Source organism: Populus alba, chromosome 14 (genome assembly GCF_005239225.2).
Source record: "Populus alba chromosome 14, ASM523922v2, whole genome shotgun sequence".
Classification (NCBI taxonomy): Eukaryota; Viridiplantae; Streptophyta; class Magnoliopsida; order Malpighiales; family Salicaceae; genus Populus; species Populus alba.
Window position 1 is genome coordinate 5,676,478 of NC_133297.1, and position 17,288 is coordinate 5,693,765.

The window sequence follows — 17,288 nt, forward strand, 5'->3', positions numbered from 1 at the left end:
AAATTCAACAAGACATAATTATAAATAATAATTTTTATTATTAATTCATCAGATTAAGCTGGATTTAATGATTATATTTCTACTGAATAATTACAGGACCAACTTTGTGGAATGAGATATGAATTAAACACCTTTCCAAACCAAGTTTACCTCTCATGGCTGGAATTAATCATCATTTAATCAAATCTTGAATCAATTCATAAACCCGAACGGGAAGGTGCATTTAAGAGGAAAAATCTGATATTTTTTGAATTTGAATTTGAAATAACAAGAGGGGGACAAATTAACTCAGCAATTGATCCAGTAGGTGAAGAGCAGAATTTAAAAGAGAAATCATGAAGATTCTAGAGAGCTTCCAACGTCCAGATTCATCATGGCAGCAGATTAGGAGGTGGACCATCTGATATTATGCTGTTTCTGCCCACAAACGAAAAAATCTGACTTGTTTTTTCTTGTTTCATGCATACACCGTGTTTTCCATGGCTAGTTGATGTGCTTGGCTGGTAGTTGTTATTCGTTTGAAAAAATAAGCTCCATAAGGAGCAATAAACTCTATAATACTTAAATTAATATGTATGTGCAAGAAGAAAATAAATATACTGCTAGAGAAATAATATTGATCGCATCAACTGGCTTGGCTTGCCCTAACTTTCAATGATGTGGCCTGACCTATTTCTCACCAAAGTTTGTTTAGCAGGATGATTGTAATTATTTTTAAATAATTTTTTGTGTTAAAATATAAATTAGTGATTTTTTTATTTTTTAAAAATTATTTTTAATAACAGCATATTAAAATGATTTGAAATTATTAAAAATATATTAATTTAAAATTAATAAAAAAAATTTAATTTTTTTAAAACATGTAAATAATCCTCTTCATTTTGTTGCTTGTTTTGTGGTTGGTTGAATTTATACACTCTCATGAAAAAAGGTTGTATTGTTGATGGAAAAAATAATGTTTTATTGGATTGTCCGAGCATGATGGCTCTGAGTTAATATATCAAATCATGTGTGAAAAGTTTGTATGGTTGATGGATTGTAATAAATGATGTGAAAATCTTCATTGCTGGTTAGTACGACGTCTCTGATAAAGGAGATTCTTCTTTGAAATTATTTTTTCATTTAAATAACAAAAAGAAGGAAAGGGAGTTCCAATTCTCTTTATTCCCTGCTTGATACAGTCAACAAATTCGTGATCCTGGAAAATCTGCACTCTGTTTATATTCCGTTTGATCTCAGAATGCAGATTCGCTGTCACCGAAACAGCATCGTGTCTTCTCGTGGAGTAGTAGACTGTGATTTGGGTTATGTGTGGGGTGGTTTTCGTGAATAGATTCGAGTTTTTTTTTTTTAATCTCTGGTTGAAAAAAAAATTTATAAATTTACTTTGTTAGAAATATCTTTTGACTTGCATTAAAATCTTGATTTTTTTTTCACTTAAGAATACATTGAATGTATTCTAAAACTTTAATGATATTTTTTAAATTTTTTTTAAAAATAAATAAATGATGAATTTGATCTGACCTTCTCATAAACCTAAATGGACTTGATATAAAATATGAGAAAAAATCTATTTAGTTTTTTATTTAAAAAAAATTGATAAAAATAAAGTTGCTTTTATTGTTTTATTCTTAAAAACAGGTTAGTCAGGTTAGCCTTCTTAACCCATGACTTGAACCTTAAATTGGATCAACTCTCAATTTGAGTTTTAAAACTACGATGATAACTACTTTTATCTACGCATTGACTTAATTCAACCCATGACCGAGACCTTTTGCCCCAGTTGACTTCTAGTCAAGTTTTAAAATTATAAAAACAATAATTTTTATCCTTTAATTACCTCAAGTCAATTTGGGTTGACCTTTCTGGTTTGTGATCTAGATCTTGCCCCTGATTGACACTTAAATTATTTTTCAAACTACAATAATAATTATTTTTATTTTATATTGATTTGGTCAGCCTGGGTTGACTTTTCTTAACACATAACCCAAGCCTTAACCCAAGTTGTTCCTCGATCCAAGTTTTAATACTATGACTGTAATAATTTTTGTTTTTATATTGATATAGATCAACGAGCAACCTCACTCAAGATCATTGCATTGGTTTGAGTCAATCTTCAAATTAAAGGTTTTGAAATTATAATAATTATTATTTTTATTTTTACACCAACATGAATCAACCTGGGTAAAGTCGATTAGTGATCCAGGATTTGACTAGTAACTCAAGTTTTGTGACTTCCATGTTTTTATTTTTTTGGTTTTAAATTATTATTTTTAAAATTTTTTAATTATTTTAACCTAATAACATCAAAAATAAATTTTTAAAAAATAAAAAAATACAATTTTAAAATAAAATAATTATATTAAAAAAAATCTCCGCCGCAGCCAAAACCGTGACTAGAAGACACCGGTGAAGGACTTCATTTTTCTTCTGTTAAGAAAAAACATAACGTGACAGGTAGATTGTCCAACGTCCATGCCAAAGACGTGGAAAATGAACGCAAGGAAGGATGACTGTACTAAATCACAGGCTGGTAGTACTCGATCAAAGTGGGACCACATCAGGTTTGATGTATGGTTCTCGAGCAATCACATATTTGTCGGCAGCAACGCAGCACCACACGCAAGCCAAATCCGAAACTGGCAAAATATTATATATACTGTATGTTGCTGCTTTCCAATAGATGCCATGTGACTGTGTGCCCCCTTAACATTCGAAGCCTGTATTAAAAGGCCCACTTGCTTGTTGGGAACCCACGCTGGAATCAATTGGTTTTCCAAAAGTATTTGGTAGACATTGGAAACACTTGAAAAGGATACTGATTTTTTTTATCATTATTAATATGAATGTCCGAACCAGCTTGTACGTATCTCGATTATTTTTATAAGTTTTAAAATCAACTATCATATAAGTTTCTAATGAACCTGAAATTCATAGAACTCAAATTAGTAATCTCTAGCGAGCAAACCAAAAACCTTATAAGTTGAGTTACACCCTTAAAATTTGAAATTTACATGTATTGTAGTAAGTAGGTTGGTCATTCATACTTCTATGAATAATTCAGCTCATTAGCTTCAACACAACAATTCTAGTCAATACACATTTATATCATTAACTTTATTGACATTATCTTTAAATTTATTGTTTTAAATCATTTTAATACGCTAGTGTTAAAAATATTTTTTTAAATAAAAAAATATATTTACAAATAAAAATACTTTAAAAAATAACCAATAGCATACTCACCTTGGAGGATTTTGAGATTATATTAATGGTTGTTTTTTAAAGTATTTCTGACTTGAAAATATATTAAAGTAATATATTTTTTAAAATATTTTTAACATTAATATATCAAAAATATATAAAAAAATTAAAAAAATTTAATTTGAAGTAAGAAAAAAAAATTTATTTTTTTTAAACACAAAAATACACAATACTAATCTTAAACTAAGCGAAACTTTGAATTGGTACAAATGATTTGAGTAGTTTTCTTAGGTGGGACCACGAGACGATGCTCTGTGGATTGAGCTTTTGTCAATCTTAAACTATTAGCCCAGATGTATATTTTTGAACAAAGCCCAACTAAAATTAGTTCTTGCAAATTCCATCCTTGCGTTATCTTGGGTCAAACGAGCCCTAGTTTCTGGTCCTCTAATTTTGAAACACAAAGCCCCGAAAAAAAATATAAACGACCTGACACGTGGACACTCCTTCAGGCACTGGCATAGCCCACCTGTCTAAAAACGGATCCCACTTATTCATGTTAGATAGTGCGGACCCACTAAACAGAAAGGTCATTGACGTGTCATATTCTTGTCAGGATTTCTGCAGGACAAAGCCAGCACGCTGACAAGGCGCGTGTAAGTAAGCCATCATCAGGATGGCACGCAACATGGCAACAAGTAGTGCTCATGCGGTGTTGTACTTCACGCTTGATTTATTTGAGTGGGTGGTTTGGAAAAGGACAAACTACATTTTAGGTCCTGTAGATTTAGTAATATTCAAATTAGATCCTCACAGATTAAAATTTCTCACTCCTATGTAATTCACAGTTAAGAACTCCTGGACGATTATAATCTGGTAAGATAAGTGAGTTCGGTTTTTATCTACATATCAATATTCAAGCCCTAATTAAATTTGAAGAAGAAATAATTCATTTAAAATAAAAATTTCCTACCCGTATAAAAAATATTCATAGATACTGATTATTAAGAAAATAATTAAAATAACATGCCTCTTTTCTTACTTAGTTTTAAAAACGAGTTAAAAAACTAATTTAAAAAATGAACCAGTAAATTGCCGCCAGCTATTTAAGATTGAAGAATCACGCTAGAGTTTCTGGAGAGTTAAAGAGATAAAACTATATATACCAACATGAAATGTTGTGAAAATTGTAGGGTTCAAAGTATAGTTTACCCTAGAAAAACAGTCACGTGCATTTTCCTTTTGAATTTTGTCTGCAGCAAGCAAGCACGCAAGGCAGTTGATTATGGTCAGAAAATCTGACACCTCTTTAACCTCACTCAGAAGGGAGATGCCCTATGCTCGTGGTTAATTAAAGAGGTGGAGCTACTGCCTTTTGTTTTGGCTTCTGAATTCACTTTTTGAAAGAAACCTCTGCCTCCCTCCCTCTCTCTGTCAATGCCCATTAAACTCACAGTCAGGTACACAATCCCGTGTCTGTTCTTGTATTAGGAGATACACGACAATGGAGAAAAGAGTATCTGAAGAATCAGCGCCGTCGATGAAACTGTCTCTTGGGATTGGTGCTGGTGATCATGGTGATGATGATCAAGATGATAGACACGTGTTCCCACAGTTAACAGAGACTCAGTTGCATGAGCTTAAACAGCAAGCTTTGATATTCCAGTATATAGTAGCTGGTCTTCGCGTGCCTCCTGATCTTGTAGTTCCCATTTGGCATAGTGTTGCTAGCAGTTCTCTTGGTTCATTTAGTGGTGCTGATATTTACAGGCAATTCCCAAGCTGTAAGTCAATATTTTTTCTTTAGTTGTTGTTAAGTCACTAATTTCCTGGGTGAGGGTTGTTTTAATTGCTTGAACTTTCTTGGGGTTTGAGGTTAGCGGATTTGAGCTTCAAAATGGGGTTTTGTTAACTAGGATTTTTTGTGCGTCTTTAAGCTTAATTCAAGACCTGGCCTTTCTTGGTTTAATGGTGTTAATTGGATTCATTTTTGTTTTATTTGAAAAAGTGGTCTTGCTTTAAGGCGATTGAGCTTGTTTCTAATATTTTTTTTCTTGTTCCAAGGAATGTGATTTAGAATTGTTTCAAGATGCTTATGTATGTGCAAGCCTTGAAATTTGTTACTATCACCCTTTTGGGGGGTAATGCTTCTGTAACTTGAAAATATAAGTTGAGATTGACAGTCCTACACAACATGTCGCATGTTGGGATGGTCTTATGTGTGTTTAGCAGAGGTTGAGATTTTTTACTCGATGTAACACCCTTTTGGGGACCTGTGCTTTTTTCGAAAAATGATTTGTGGTGGGCATGGAATCTGAATTTTATGTTTTTTTAGGTTAATTTGTTTAAATTTAGATGAATTTGACCACCTGTATTAATTTGCTTTCTCATGTCAGTTGTGGGATTAAGTCCTCAGGGATTTGATTATAGACAAATGATGGATCCAGAACCTGGGAGGTGTAGAAGAACCGATGGGAAGAAATGGAGGTGTAGCAAGGATGTAGTTGCTGGTCAGAAGTATTGTGAACGCCATATGCATAGAGGCCGTCAACGTTCAAGAAAGCTTGTGGAAGCTTCTCAAACTGCTGCTGCTTCTGAAAAACCATCACCTCACAATTCAAGCAAGAATTCAGACAATCCAACCACTCATTCTTCTAATTTAGCCAAAGTAAGTTCACAGATAAAAGCCCCACCTCTTGATAATACCCCCACCATTTTAACCACTTGCACCACAAGTTGCAATTCTGACATTGAAATCACTGGCATGAACTTGACCACTACTGCTAATGCTGACCGCAAAAACCCCTTTACAACCATGACTACTAGCATTGTTACCGGCTACAAGAACACTGCAACTATGATCGCTAGTGCTGTTCATGCTGACATTACAGCCACTGGTAACGACTACAAGAGTAGCATCAACTTAAAGAGACACTACATTGATGACAGAAACAGTAACTGCAGCAACTCTGTTACTTACAAGGGTATAATAGACAGAAACTGCAGCAACAAAAAAATAAAAAATGCTGGTAGCAATATATCTCAAGGATTGAACTTCTCCCCGAAGAGTGTTCTTCAAGGTAGTATACATTATGTGAATTGAAATTACTACTGCTATGAGAAGAGATTTTCACTCTAGCTTGTGTATATTTGACTATACTTTCCAAAACAACAGGACATCTTTAATGGTCTGGAAAGAGTTAGTTAATTTCTCAGTGAGTTCCATATTGGCTTCCTTACTGACTTTCTCACCATTGTCGTTAGAGTTTATATCCACCTGAAGATACGCGGTCTTAGTTTGTAGTTCATTCCATTCCATTTCACGAAAGAATGCTGTATGTTAGGTGGTGTGAACTCAAAAGTAGTGGTTGCTCTCTAGATGCGCTGAGCAATTTATCCCTGCCTCCCTGGAGGCGCCAGTCCACAATCTAGTTAATGAGTCCATTATAAGTTTAATTTTTATTGCTTAAGCTATCTGTCCTGTGCCTTTTCTTTGAACAATTGGAACATGAATTATTTGCTGGATTTTTTCAGCAGCGCTTTACTCAGGGCTCCTTTCAAAACCATTCTTTAGACTAACAGTGTGTTTTGTTTTGAAGATTGGATTCATACGTTCGTTACTGTTGTTTTCAGTTCAAGGTTGCGGCGCCTCACACATTTACATGAATGATGTGGAACTTGAACTGGGAAGGTGTAGAAGAACAGATGGAAAGAAGTGGCGATGCCGCAGGGATGTTGTAGCTAATCAGAAGTATTGCGAGATGCACATGCATCGAGGTTCTAAGCAGCACTTGGAAGCTTCCAAACCTGCTGCAATTCCCGCTACCATCCCATTTGTCCCTGGGAATGTTCATTCATATCCTACTACGAACTTGCCAAGTAAAGCAGATTGCAGAAGCTTAAACACCGATCTCTGTATTTCTATCCCAACAAGTCAACTGATCATGACCAATGATGATACAAGAACTATCAGCAATAGCAGTGACACTACCATAAGCGACACCATGGTTGGTACCTATCAAAACAAAAACCTTTCTTCTTAGCTTGTTATTTGGATTATGTTGAGTTTGTTATGAACACGTTCCATTATCATATGAGATCAGATATGAGATCAGTTTTTTGGTGTTCTACCGAGGAAACAAGGATTGCCTTCGTTTCTCTGTTGTAATGAGAAATTGTGTAATCAACGAACACCTCATTGTGTAGTTTGTTATATTATATGTTGTAACTATGCTTAACTCGACTAATTGGTTCTTAAATTGTTCACTAGAGATCAAGAAAAAGGGTTCTTCGGCGTGCATGAAATTCAAATGGGATATACATATGTTTTGTGACTCCTCAAAATGGTATTAGGAACGTATCTTCTCCCCGCTTCTGCACAGCAAGGGGCTGTGTAGATACAGAAATGACGAAAATTTATCTGGATATGGAAGATTCTATGTTCTCCGATAATTTGCATTAGGGTAATAAAATAATTGCTTCTAGGATTTATTTTGAGAAAGCAGGTTGTTTCTTGAATTAAAAAAAAATGTGAGAATTCTAAGACTTTAACTTGATATCATGATAAAGCATTATTAGGTGATCTGTTTAAACCCTAAATTGGAAGGGATTTAGTCTTTTTAGTAATACTAGAACAGAAAAAATAACAATTTATTAATATTTTTTTAGCTCTTTCTCTTTCATTATCTTCTAACTTTTGGATAATTTCAGGAAGGTTATTGTAATTTACATTTTCTTATTGTAATTTGCCCTTTGGTTATGTTTGCCAGTTCAATATTTTGTGATAATCTAAATGGTTGTGAAGATAGTCCTAGAGGAGCACCAGGACTGGTATCAACACATGCAGGTAGTGGTAATCCCAAAAGTCCTCGTGGCGGTGACAGAGCCAGGTTATTAAAGAAAGCTGAAGTTATGTACGAGGAAGTATAATCCGGCCGTGGGGTCAGAAGTTTTATCCAAGACAGAAGACTTCCAACTTTTCCCTATGTTTATATCACACATCTGCTGTTAATCTGCAATTAATTGTAGTTATACCATGTGATTAAAGTTACAGGAGGTGTAAGTGAAGAATAACCTTTAATTCCATCCTATGCAGACAACTGTTATCAGCCACATGATACAAAAATATATTAAAAAAATATATATATTTTTATAAACAAAATGTATTTACAAATTTGTGCATTTCAGTACTTCTGGAACGTAAAGTGCTTTCTTACAATTGGATTGTTTGTTTCCAAGGCTGATTTTACAATAGTGATACAAAGAATCACACTCCTAGAGGAGATGATATTCTGAAAGGCAACATGAGCATAATGCAGCAACACAAGGATTAAAAAGAATCATCAAATGCAGGTGCCTTTCTTGTGATTAGTTGACAGGTAAAAGTTGACCTGAGAAGCCTGAATCGAGTTCATGCTGTGACCGGAAGTCAGTTGGAGCCGAATTCCTCGTTCCATCGTTCAAGGTCTCCCCACTTGCTTTTGCTTAAGCTGGGTCTAATTACAGCCAATGCCTTCTGAAAGTCTTCATATCTGAGCGGTCTTACCTAATCAGGCAAACACCACATAACATCCATTTTACTCAAAATCTAGATACAATCAATGATAGATCTTCAATTTTACTCAAAATCTAGATACAATCAATGGAAAATCTAACTTGAGAAATATATTTTACTCCAAATCTTAACCTACAACTCATTTAAAAAGACCAAGCAATAAATTCAGAATATCTCTCAACTGCAGTCTTCTATCCACACACCAAAAAAAATAAAAATATTGTCATGAGAATGCAGTCGCAGCGTTTTGGGCTTGCACTCAAGAAGTTGCAGGCTCAGGTTAGAAGGTGCCTCAGGAGTGAAGGTTTTCTTCGAGAGATGTGTTTCAGAAACCCTACTCCAGAGGAACTACGCTTGAACAATAGCATTTTGAGAGGGGGAAAAGGATTAATTCCTTCCTAGTTTGGACCAAAAAGAGGGCTGTTGAAGACGCAGTGAAAACCAAGATTGGGTATGACAGCTTAGTTCTTTTAATAGCTTGGAATTAAATTCAAATGCTCATATTCTAAAACAAGGGATATCCTCAAGTGTTAATAAGTGAACCCACTTCATTCATATAAAAAGACAGTGAGCCAACTTCAGTTTTTAGCAATACTGGTGATTATGTTTTGAAGGTCATGCATGAAATTAAGGTCAAGATATCTTCAAATGGATATGGTAATGGATTCATATCTACCAACGACATACCATACATGATTGCCTAAGATTATTTATGACTAATTTACCAGATCATAAGAAGAGAAAGACCATGTTTTTAGCTGGATTACCTGATTTGCCTTGACAGTGAGAATGCTTGCACCAAGCTCCCTAATTGGCATCATTGCTGCCTCTTCACACAAGGCTTGTAAATCACTTCCAGAATATCCTATAAATTAGAGAGTTAAAAGGATTGAGATATTAGTTTGAAAGTTTTATTCATTGTCATTGATGTTTGATGATCACTTTTGTTACAAGTCCTCCAAGTGGCATGCATACATTGACTGTCGGCCAGCTATAATACATGTCAAGGACTTTACACATCAACGATTTTCCTATCAAATGACATAAGCATTGAATGTGTTCAGTAAGCTATATTGAGCATATCCTATAAGCAAAGAGCTGAAGGGATTTAGTTTTTAGTTTGAATGTTCTTTTTTCCTACATGTCATGGCCATCCAATAAATGCAATATTCAATAAGCTATACTTATCTTACCTTCTGTCTCTCTAACAAGCTTTTCAAGGTCTCCACCTGTCACACATTGTATGCTGTAAATTATCACATTGAAGTAAAACAGACACTAACCATGATGCATACAAAATTTGCTTTTCGAATGCACTGTTTCTGTTGCATTATCTACAGTTTGGCAAAAAAAGTTCGAGATGCAGAAAAAAGGCAGATGCTCAGCAAAATTGATTACAATCGAAGGTTGGTTGCACAAAAGAAACATATAAGGATGCCAAAAAGAAGGGGGTGGGGGTGGGGGGGGGGGTGTAAATAATAATTAAAAGTGTGCAAAAACAGGTTGAGGTTGGCAACTCAAGGAGTAAAGGCATGCTAAGGTCTATTATCTTTTTATAACTTACCACTGATTTTCAAATGAATATCCATTTCCTGTTAAAAGATGACTACGATTGCAGCAACCAGCTTTTTTAAGCACTGCTCTGAATTTAGAAACTAATTTTCTCAGGACATTTCAAATGTCTTCTTAAGTTATTGTTTCATCCTATAACGAATGAGACACCACAGAACGAAAGCAGGAACAACATATTCATAAAGCATGGTATGCAAGGGTACGGTACTTTTCAAATAAAAAAGAGCACTGACAGCATGAGTTAGAGAGAGAGCACACAAATACCAGGTAAGGAAAATGCTCGGCCCTTGAGTTTATGTTTCAAAAGAGCCCTTCTAACGTTTCCATCCGGTAGAGGTACATATATTCTTTTTACCTGTTCAGTATTTCACATCAAACTCAGTCACAAAAGTTAAATAAACTAAATTTTGGAGAGAAAATTGATTGAATTCATATAAGCAACATATGAAGATGATTTTATCCAATAAGGAAGAAGAATCCAAATGAAAAAAATGGCATAATTTGATTCTTCTACCATGACTTTTTGCTATATAACAACAAACACTTGTAAGACAAAAGCGAAGCACTGATGAGTTAGATTGTTGTGAAAGTGCCGAGGCACTTTCTCAATGCACGGAGAGAAGGCTGTAGTCAGTTACAGAGGTGGTTTATGCTCAACCCATCTAACTAAACCAGACCTAACTAGAAAAATCTGAAGCTGATACCACCTAAAAGATAGAGGAGAGAAAAAATACTTCAAATTTGATATCTGTGCCTATGATGGGCCTGAATATACCAAATGGACAGACATCTTCTCTCAATCCACGACATCGATAATGTAGTTATCAGCATTTCTGGCACAAATGCCTAAGCTCATATTATTGGATGGAACTATCTAGGCAACATTAGGCTAGATGGCAGCAACATTGAGGGGAACGGGGGCTTAATTGGAAAAACAAATTGATTGCCTCAATCTTTGATGTTTGGGACCTAGGCTTACAATAGACTTGAATGATACAAATAGAAAACAAGCCCTCTCTCAATCCACATCACCAGGAAGGCACCTGATCATGAATACCCAGGCTCAAATTATTTTAACAGTCCTGCCTTGGTAACATTAGGCTGAACAATGCCACCAACATGAAATAAGGATGTTTTGTTGAAAAGAAAAGTATTATCCAACTCATTTAGATCAAGCTGCAGCAAATTCATGGAACGGTATACTGACCAATCTCCTAAGAACTGCATCATCCAATTCCTGCGGCTTGTTGGTAGCACCTGCAATAGAATTTCACAAGGATCTTAAATCATGTAACCAGAATGCCTATCACAACTATTTGGAGCCTATATTACATGTCATCTAAGTTTTTGAGAGAAAAATGAAAAAAATAACAGGATGTCAGTTTGGTGCTGAGTTCTGTAGAATGATGCATGGTATTGAAAAAGAACAGATAAACTTGTTTCTTTGGAAAATGAATATTTATGGCCAGGAGTGATCAAATAGAAAAGGAAATGAAGCAATCACTTCATGAAGGTTCCATAAACTTCAACAAGAGTGTAATCTGAAAAGTAATGGGAAATGCTGAACCAGAGAAGTTGAAGTTTACAACTTGTTCCCTTGACTGCAAATTTTCTGTAGACAGAGGAGTTTGGCCGGCCACTAATGCATGTGTGTTCCATATTTAATTGATCAATATCATTTGGAAAATGCAGCAGACACCATGACTACAAAGACAAGTTTTAAAGTAGAAGTTGGAGCAAAAGTCAACACAGCCTCCATGAAAACAATATGGAAGTGAAGTTGACAGACCCAAATGCTAAGAGCCACAACTCAATTACATAAAGCTTACCAATAACAATTACTAAATCATTAGGATTAGAGGTCACGCCATCAAATTGTATTAGAAATTCAGACTTCAATCTTCGGCTTGCATCATTCTCATTAGCCACCCTTGTTGACATAATACTGTCAATCTGTTAACAATCAGGATAAACAAAATCATTATATCTGCAGAAATAAGAGACTGGCATTAGCCATAAAAAAAAAGAGAAATAACAGAAACTGAGAGCGAAACACAACCTAATTTTTAGCCAACACCTAGCATTCCACGAAGGACTAAGAAGGAATATAAAATATAAATTACAGCAAATAAAGAACTTGTAAACAAAGCTTTAAATCCCAAATATAAAAAGGATCGAGCTTGAAGAACGACTAGGATGATAGTGGTGTGCTGGTAGTAGCAAGAAAAAGAAAGCCAAATGTAAACAAATTTTCATTTTAACTCAAGTCACGGCAGTGACAGAATACAGCTGTCCAAGAGAAACCAGTTATTGATGCAAGGCAAAGCATAAAACTTTACTGCAAATTCCCTAAATAATAAAATCACCAGAGATACTACCAAGTTGCAAAACCAAACAGATAGGAGTTGCAATATCAATTGCTTAATCCACTAAACAACCAATGCCAGCCAACTATTTTAGTCAATCCTCTGTTCTTGACCTAAATAAATGCAAGCACCACACATCGTACATCAGAATAAAAGAAGAGAAGCATGGCTTCAGTTGAAATTGACCATCATAAAACAGTTTGCAGAAAGAGTAACATACTTCATCCATGAAAATCACAGATGGCTGTCTGGATATAGCAACAATAAAAAGAGTACGAACAAGCTTTTCAGCCTCTCCCACCTAATTCATTACAAGTAAAAAAAATCATTAGAGAATCTTTAGAAGGACGCAAAGAGCCAAGAACACAAGGCAGACGCTTTTCTTTTCCTGATTCTAGTGAGGAAAAAACAAGAAGAAGAATAGTACCCATTTTGACGTTAGGGAAGATGCTGAAACATTAAAGAATGTAGCTTCTGACTCTGAAGCAACTGCTTTGGCAAGCATGGTTTTCCCATTGCCAGGTGGACCAAAGAGAAGCAGACCTGAATAACAAAGATCGAGAGTTATTATTGATGAAATAAGCTCTTAAGTTTCATAATAAATCTCAATATATAAATCTTTGTTACCTCTAGCAGGTTTCCGAAGGCCAGTGAACAAGTCTCTTCTCCTAGTTGGCAAAATAACCATTTCCATCAAACTTTGTTTTGCCTTCTCAAGTCCAGCTGAAAACGACTTACATCACTAAGTCTAAAATGTAAAAGTTAAAAAAGTTGCAAACAGAAACAAAGAAAGAAATTAGTTGTTGCAACTCCTTACCAACATCTTCCCATTTAACAGAAGGACTTTTATCCACTATTGCTGTGTTTATCATTTCAATCAATTTTGCATCATAGCCATTACCAGAATCTTGCCTTTGTTTTGAAGTTATAGCTTTATCAGTCTGATTCTTGATCACTGGAATGTTTCTAGTGGAATGAGCCGACTTCTGTGACAGGTCTTGTCTAGAATTTGATGATGAAACTGCAGCAGTAGGCGCATGAGTTAAGGTGTTCTGCAAAAAAATTGGGAAATAAAAAAAAACATATGGATAATAACATAATCAACATCACTTGGAAATCCAAAACATCCAAAATTTGCAGATGCTTCTTTCAAAAAGAAAAATGATAAGCTTGTTGAGAATCAAAACAACAACAAAAACAAGGAGAACAATGTCGCAAGAAACTTTGCAAAATTAGATATCTTGTTGTAGGTTCCATCGAATCCTTTATTACAAACTGCACTTTGCTGTTTCTATGCAAAACTTTATCTGAAAAACAGGACCCATTCTGGTTGTCGGCAGTTACTATTATGCATTGATTCCAGGTAAGGATTTAAGTTTAATCAAGCATTTGAGGGAAGCTATCTAGGCTAAATGAAACATAATTACCTATTCCGATCATGAGCTGTAGAGAATTGGCAATTTTCTAAGGAAAAAAATAGTTCAGTGCTTACATTATTCTTTCTGCTCAAACAATTACACACAGTGATTTTACTTTGACATCCATATAAATATATATTCGTGAAGCTGGATTTTTTATATTGTAAATGACTGCAAGAAGACATCAATTTCTTTCAAAGGGAGTATCCACATATCCATATTAAATTCCCTTCACAACAATTGTAGTCTATAGAGACTCTTCGGGATACATAAAAACCTAAAATTCCTAAATACACATTGTCAGCAGTTTTAAAATCAGGTTCAAATTGCAAGCAGCACCTAGAGGTTTTGATATAGTAAGAAAGAATTCCAAAGTTCAACACCACTAGGCTACAAACAAAATCCTACCCTTATTCGAACCATAAGAAACCAACTCCCTTCATTAAATGTTCAGTCAGTCTATAAAAAACATCTAAATCCATAAAAAAATGAAAAGATTACTTCATTTTAAATATAAACTTACAGTGGAGCCAAACCAAACCATACCTTGCTCGTTGAGGTCCCAGCTGATAAAAATACAAAAGAAAAAAAAAGGTATTAATGTCATCACTCTACATCAATCATTTCAATTACCAGACATTGTTTTCTTTTCTTTTCTCTCTCTCTCTCTCTCTTTTTTTTATAAATAATAAAAAAAAGAGCTTGCCATAATCAATTCATGTCCAAAATGATTACCTGCTCGCCGATTTAAAACTTGTAATCTCTCGGAAACTTGACCTTGCCATTTGGATATTTTTTGTCGATACGATTTCACCTTCTCTAGCTCCCTATTTTGAACAATTTAAAAAATAAAAAAAAACCCAATAGTTATTAGCTACAAAAGAAAAAATCAATTAGGTTAATTAAAATTTCTAAATTGAAATCACCTAGAGCTAATATAAGAAGGCGAAGGTGTAGAGGCAGCTTCGATGAGAATCCGTTGAGCGTTTTTGTAATAAACAATGGCGTCATCAATTAATCCCCATTCTTCAGCTCTAACGGCTTTATCGATCTCTTCCGTGGCTAGATCGAAGTATCCTTTCAGTTTGTACGCGATTCGTTCGTTAGAAACCATAGTTCCAGGATCCACGCCGTCCATTGGAGTAGAGGTCGACGTAGAGTTAGGGTTTTGGTGCCGTGAGTGTGAGTCTTCTTCAGGAATTGAGAAGATTGTACTTAACGAGTCGATTATGCCTTTCAAGAAGCTCATTTCTCTAAGAACAAGCCGGGCATGGAAGACAAAAAGAGAAGTCAAGTCAGAGATTCGAGAGAGATAATCAATCAATGGGCCGGCTACTGGTCAAAAAAAAAAAAAAAGAGCAGAACATCTTACTGATGGGCCTCAGAATAAGGACTGGTTATGTATGGCCCAAGTATCTACTTCAACCTTAATGCCTTTTTTATTTCCAGGAATTTATTTTTGTGGAAACCATTTTCCCCACCTTTTTATATTTGACAAGCATAAAAAAAAGTGGTAAAAAAAAACTTAATTTCAATCAATGAAAAAAATGAAGTTATACGGCAGGAAAATATTTTCCTTTCTTCATTTTAAGAAAAACACTTTCCTTTTTTTTATTAACAAAAAATATCTTCTATCCTAAAAAAAAATCTTGTCTTTCTCCCCTAACAAATAATTTACGCAGATCAATTGCAAGCATCTCTCATCTTCTAGCTAATTTTTTTTCTCAAATATTTTTATTTATCTTATGTTTTCATCCTCTTTATTTTTAATTTGTTGTTATTATAATGGCAAAAATCAACTGTTTTCTTCTTTGATTTTTAGTGTTCCCTGTTTCCAGTGCTATTGTTTTTCTTTGAGATTGTGTTTTAGAAGAAAGCTTTTGGTCCGTGCTTTTCAATTGGGGTTTTGTTTCTTCCTCTTGTTTTCGATTCCTTTATATGCTCGTTGTTGTTCCCTTCTGTCCCCTTATGTTGCTGACCCCGCCTTGGTTTTTTTTTGCCTTCCTGTTGCTGCCTCTTGTCCTAGGTTTTTTCTGGGTTCCCGTTTTATGCTGGGTTTTCCTTTTTGTTTCCCAGTGTTCTCCCCACTGGTTCGTGGCCTTCTCTTTCGTTTTCGGTTTGTTTGGTGTTTCTTTTTCTGGGTTTATTTCTCTGTTTTTCTTTTTTGTGATTTGCTCTGTTTTTGGGTTCTGTTTTTCTTTGCAGGACTCTTATGTAATCCACGAACGAGATCATGGGCAAGAGATGTGGTGTAGTGGCCTTGAGTTGCTGGATTTTCCCTATTGAATCTGCTGGATTTTTCTCCCTTGTTGAATTGATCTTCAGCCAACAGATGGTGAACAGTAGGACCAAAACGACGTCATTTGGCAAGAAAAATGACAAATTATAGTTTGGTCCCTGGCATTTTGAAATGTATCAATTGGGTCCCTTAATCAATTAAATTTTTAATTTTATACTTGGATTAATTTCAATTAAGTCCCTGAATTTATTTAATTAATTAAATCAAAGTTTAATTAAAGTCCACAAACTTATTAATTCTTATAATTTCATTAAATAAACTAATTCAGATTTTAACTAAATTTTCAAATTTATTAATTCTTCACCAATTTACTCTCAAAATTGATAATTTCATCCCTGAACTCTGAATTTGTGTTGTTTTAAACCCCATTCTCAAATATATTTTTATCAATTTATTTTGTATTATTTATTTAAAAATTACGTTATGACAAAAGAGGCAAAAGAAACATTTTATTGTAAGTGATTAAATATTTTATATATATTAGATAAACTTGAAAAAAAAATTAATTCATTAATAAATTATTTTTCAGTTCATTTTCCATAACATAAACAAACACTGGAAAGTGTTTTTCAGTTCATTTTTTTATAACATTGTTAAATATCAGAAAATACTTTTTTAGAATTCACTTTTGCAGGAATTTATTTTTTAAAAGAAACAACTTTCCTGCAAATAAACGGAGTCTAAAAGTTAAAAGCAAGCCGTCTCTGCCTGCAATGGAGTCTAATGGGTTTGTATGCACATTATGCAACGCCCAACACTCTACCGATATGGGTATCCCTTTGCTAAAAATTTTATTTTATTTTTAGTATTTTTAGATTTTTTTATATATTAATATTAAAAAAATAAAATTTTAAAAAAATATTATTTTAATATAA

At 34.3% G+C, this 17,288-nt stretch overlaps 2 protein-coding genes and 1 long non-coding RNA gene across 7 annotated transcripts; 2 read left to right on the top strand and 1 right to left on the bottom strand.

Moving 5' to 3' along the window:
• The first annotated feature begins 4,500 nt into the window (after nt 1–4,500).
• On the top strand, nt 4,501–8,309 carry LOC118041281 (growth-regulating factor 9). Of its 2 annotated transcripts, XM_035048557.2 has the most exons (4): nt 4,501–4,988; nt 5,601–6,284; nt 6,838–7,211; nt 7,974–8,309. In XM_035048557.2, exons 1-4 carry the CDS (start codon nt 4,709–4,711, stop codon nt 7,986–7,988), a joined length of 1,353 nt encoding a protein of 450 aa, XP_034904448.1. In that variant the 5' UTR covers nt 4,501–4,708; the 3' UTR covers nt 7,989–8,309. The 2 variants fall into 2 exon arrangements, with proteins under 2 accessions (XP_034904448.1, XP_034904447.1); XM_035048556.2 differs by lacking the exon at nt 7,974–8,309 and having other exon boundaries at nt 6,838–7,442.
• A 24-nt stretch (nt 8,310–8,333) lies between these two features.
• LOC118041280 (uncharacterized) lies at nt 8,334–15,580 on the bottom strand. 3 transcript variants are annotated; one of them, XM_035048555.2, is made up of 14 exons: nt 15,487–15,580; nt 15,041–15,367; nt 14,850–14,941; nt 14,661–14,680; nt 13,514–13,748; nt 13,324–13,419; nt 13,124–13,239; nt 12,917–12,997; nt 12,160–12,283; nt 11,538–11,587; nt 10,595–10,685; nt 9,952–9,987; nt 9,526–9,623; nt 8,334–8,749 (listed from the first exon to the last, which is right to left on the bottom strand). In XM_035048555.2, exons 2-14 carry the CDS (start codon nt 15,361–15,363, stop codon nt 8,633–8,635), a joined length of 1,479 nt encoding a protein of 492 aa, XP_034904446.1. In that variant the 5' UTR covers nt 15,364–15,367; nt 15,487–15,580; the 3' UTR covers nt 8,334–8,632. The 3 variants fall into 3 exon arrangements, with proteins under 3 accessions (XP_034904446.1, XP_034904445.1, XP_073260507.1); XM_035048554.2 differs by lacking the exon at nt 15,487–15,580 and having other exon boundaries at nt 15,041–15,449; XM_073404406.1 differs by lacking the exons at nt 9,952–9,987; nt 15,487–15,580 and having other exon boundaries at nt 15,041–15,451.
• LOC118041282 (uncharacterized) lies at nt 15,378–16,579 on the top strand. 2 transcript variants are annotated; one of them, XR_004686290.2, is made up of 3 exons: nt 15,378–15,515; nt 16,141–16,204; nt 16,320–16,579. It is a non-coding gene; the product is annotated as an uncharacterized lncRNA (long non-coding RNA). The 2 variants fall into 2 exon arrangements; XR_004686289.2 differs by having other exon boundaries at nt 15,387–15,526.
• Nucleotides 16,580–17,288: the final 709 nt, after the last annotated feature.

What these genes read in the sequence shown, in the direction of transcription:
- LOC118041281 (XM_035048556.2), top strand. Translation starts at nt 4,709, where the DNA reads ATGGAGAAAAGAGTATCTGAAGAATCAGCGCCGTCGATGAAACTGTCT. An exon ending in TTACAGGCAATTCCCAAGCT is followed by an intron (nt 4,989 to 5,600) that starts GTAAGTCAATAT and finishes TTCTCATGTCAG; the next exon opens with TTGTGGGATTAAGTCCTCAG. An exon ending in CCCGAAGAGTGTTCTTCAAG is followed by an intron (nt 6,285 to 6,837) that starts GTAGTATACATT and finishes TGTTGTTTTCAG; the next exon opens with TTCAAGGTTGCGGCGCCTCA.
- LOC118041280 (XM_035048555.2), bottom strand. Translation starts at nt 15,363, where the DNA reads ATGAGCTTCTTGAAAGGCATAATCGACTCGTTAAGTACAATCTTCTCA. An exon ending in CTGGGACCTCAACGAGCAAG is followed by an intron (nt 13,749 to 14,660) that starts GTATGGTTTGGT and finishes ATTTTTTTGCAG; the next exon opens with AACACCTTAACTCATGCGCC. An exon ending in CTTCCCTAACGTCAAAATGG is followed by an intron (nt 12,998 to 13,123) that starts GTACTATTCTTC and finishes GTAATGAATTAG; the next exon opens with GTGGGAGAGGCTGAAAAGCT.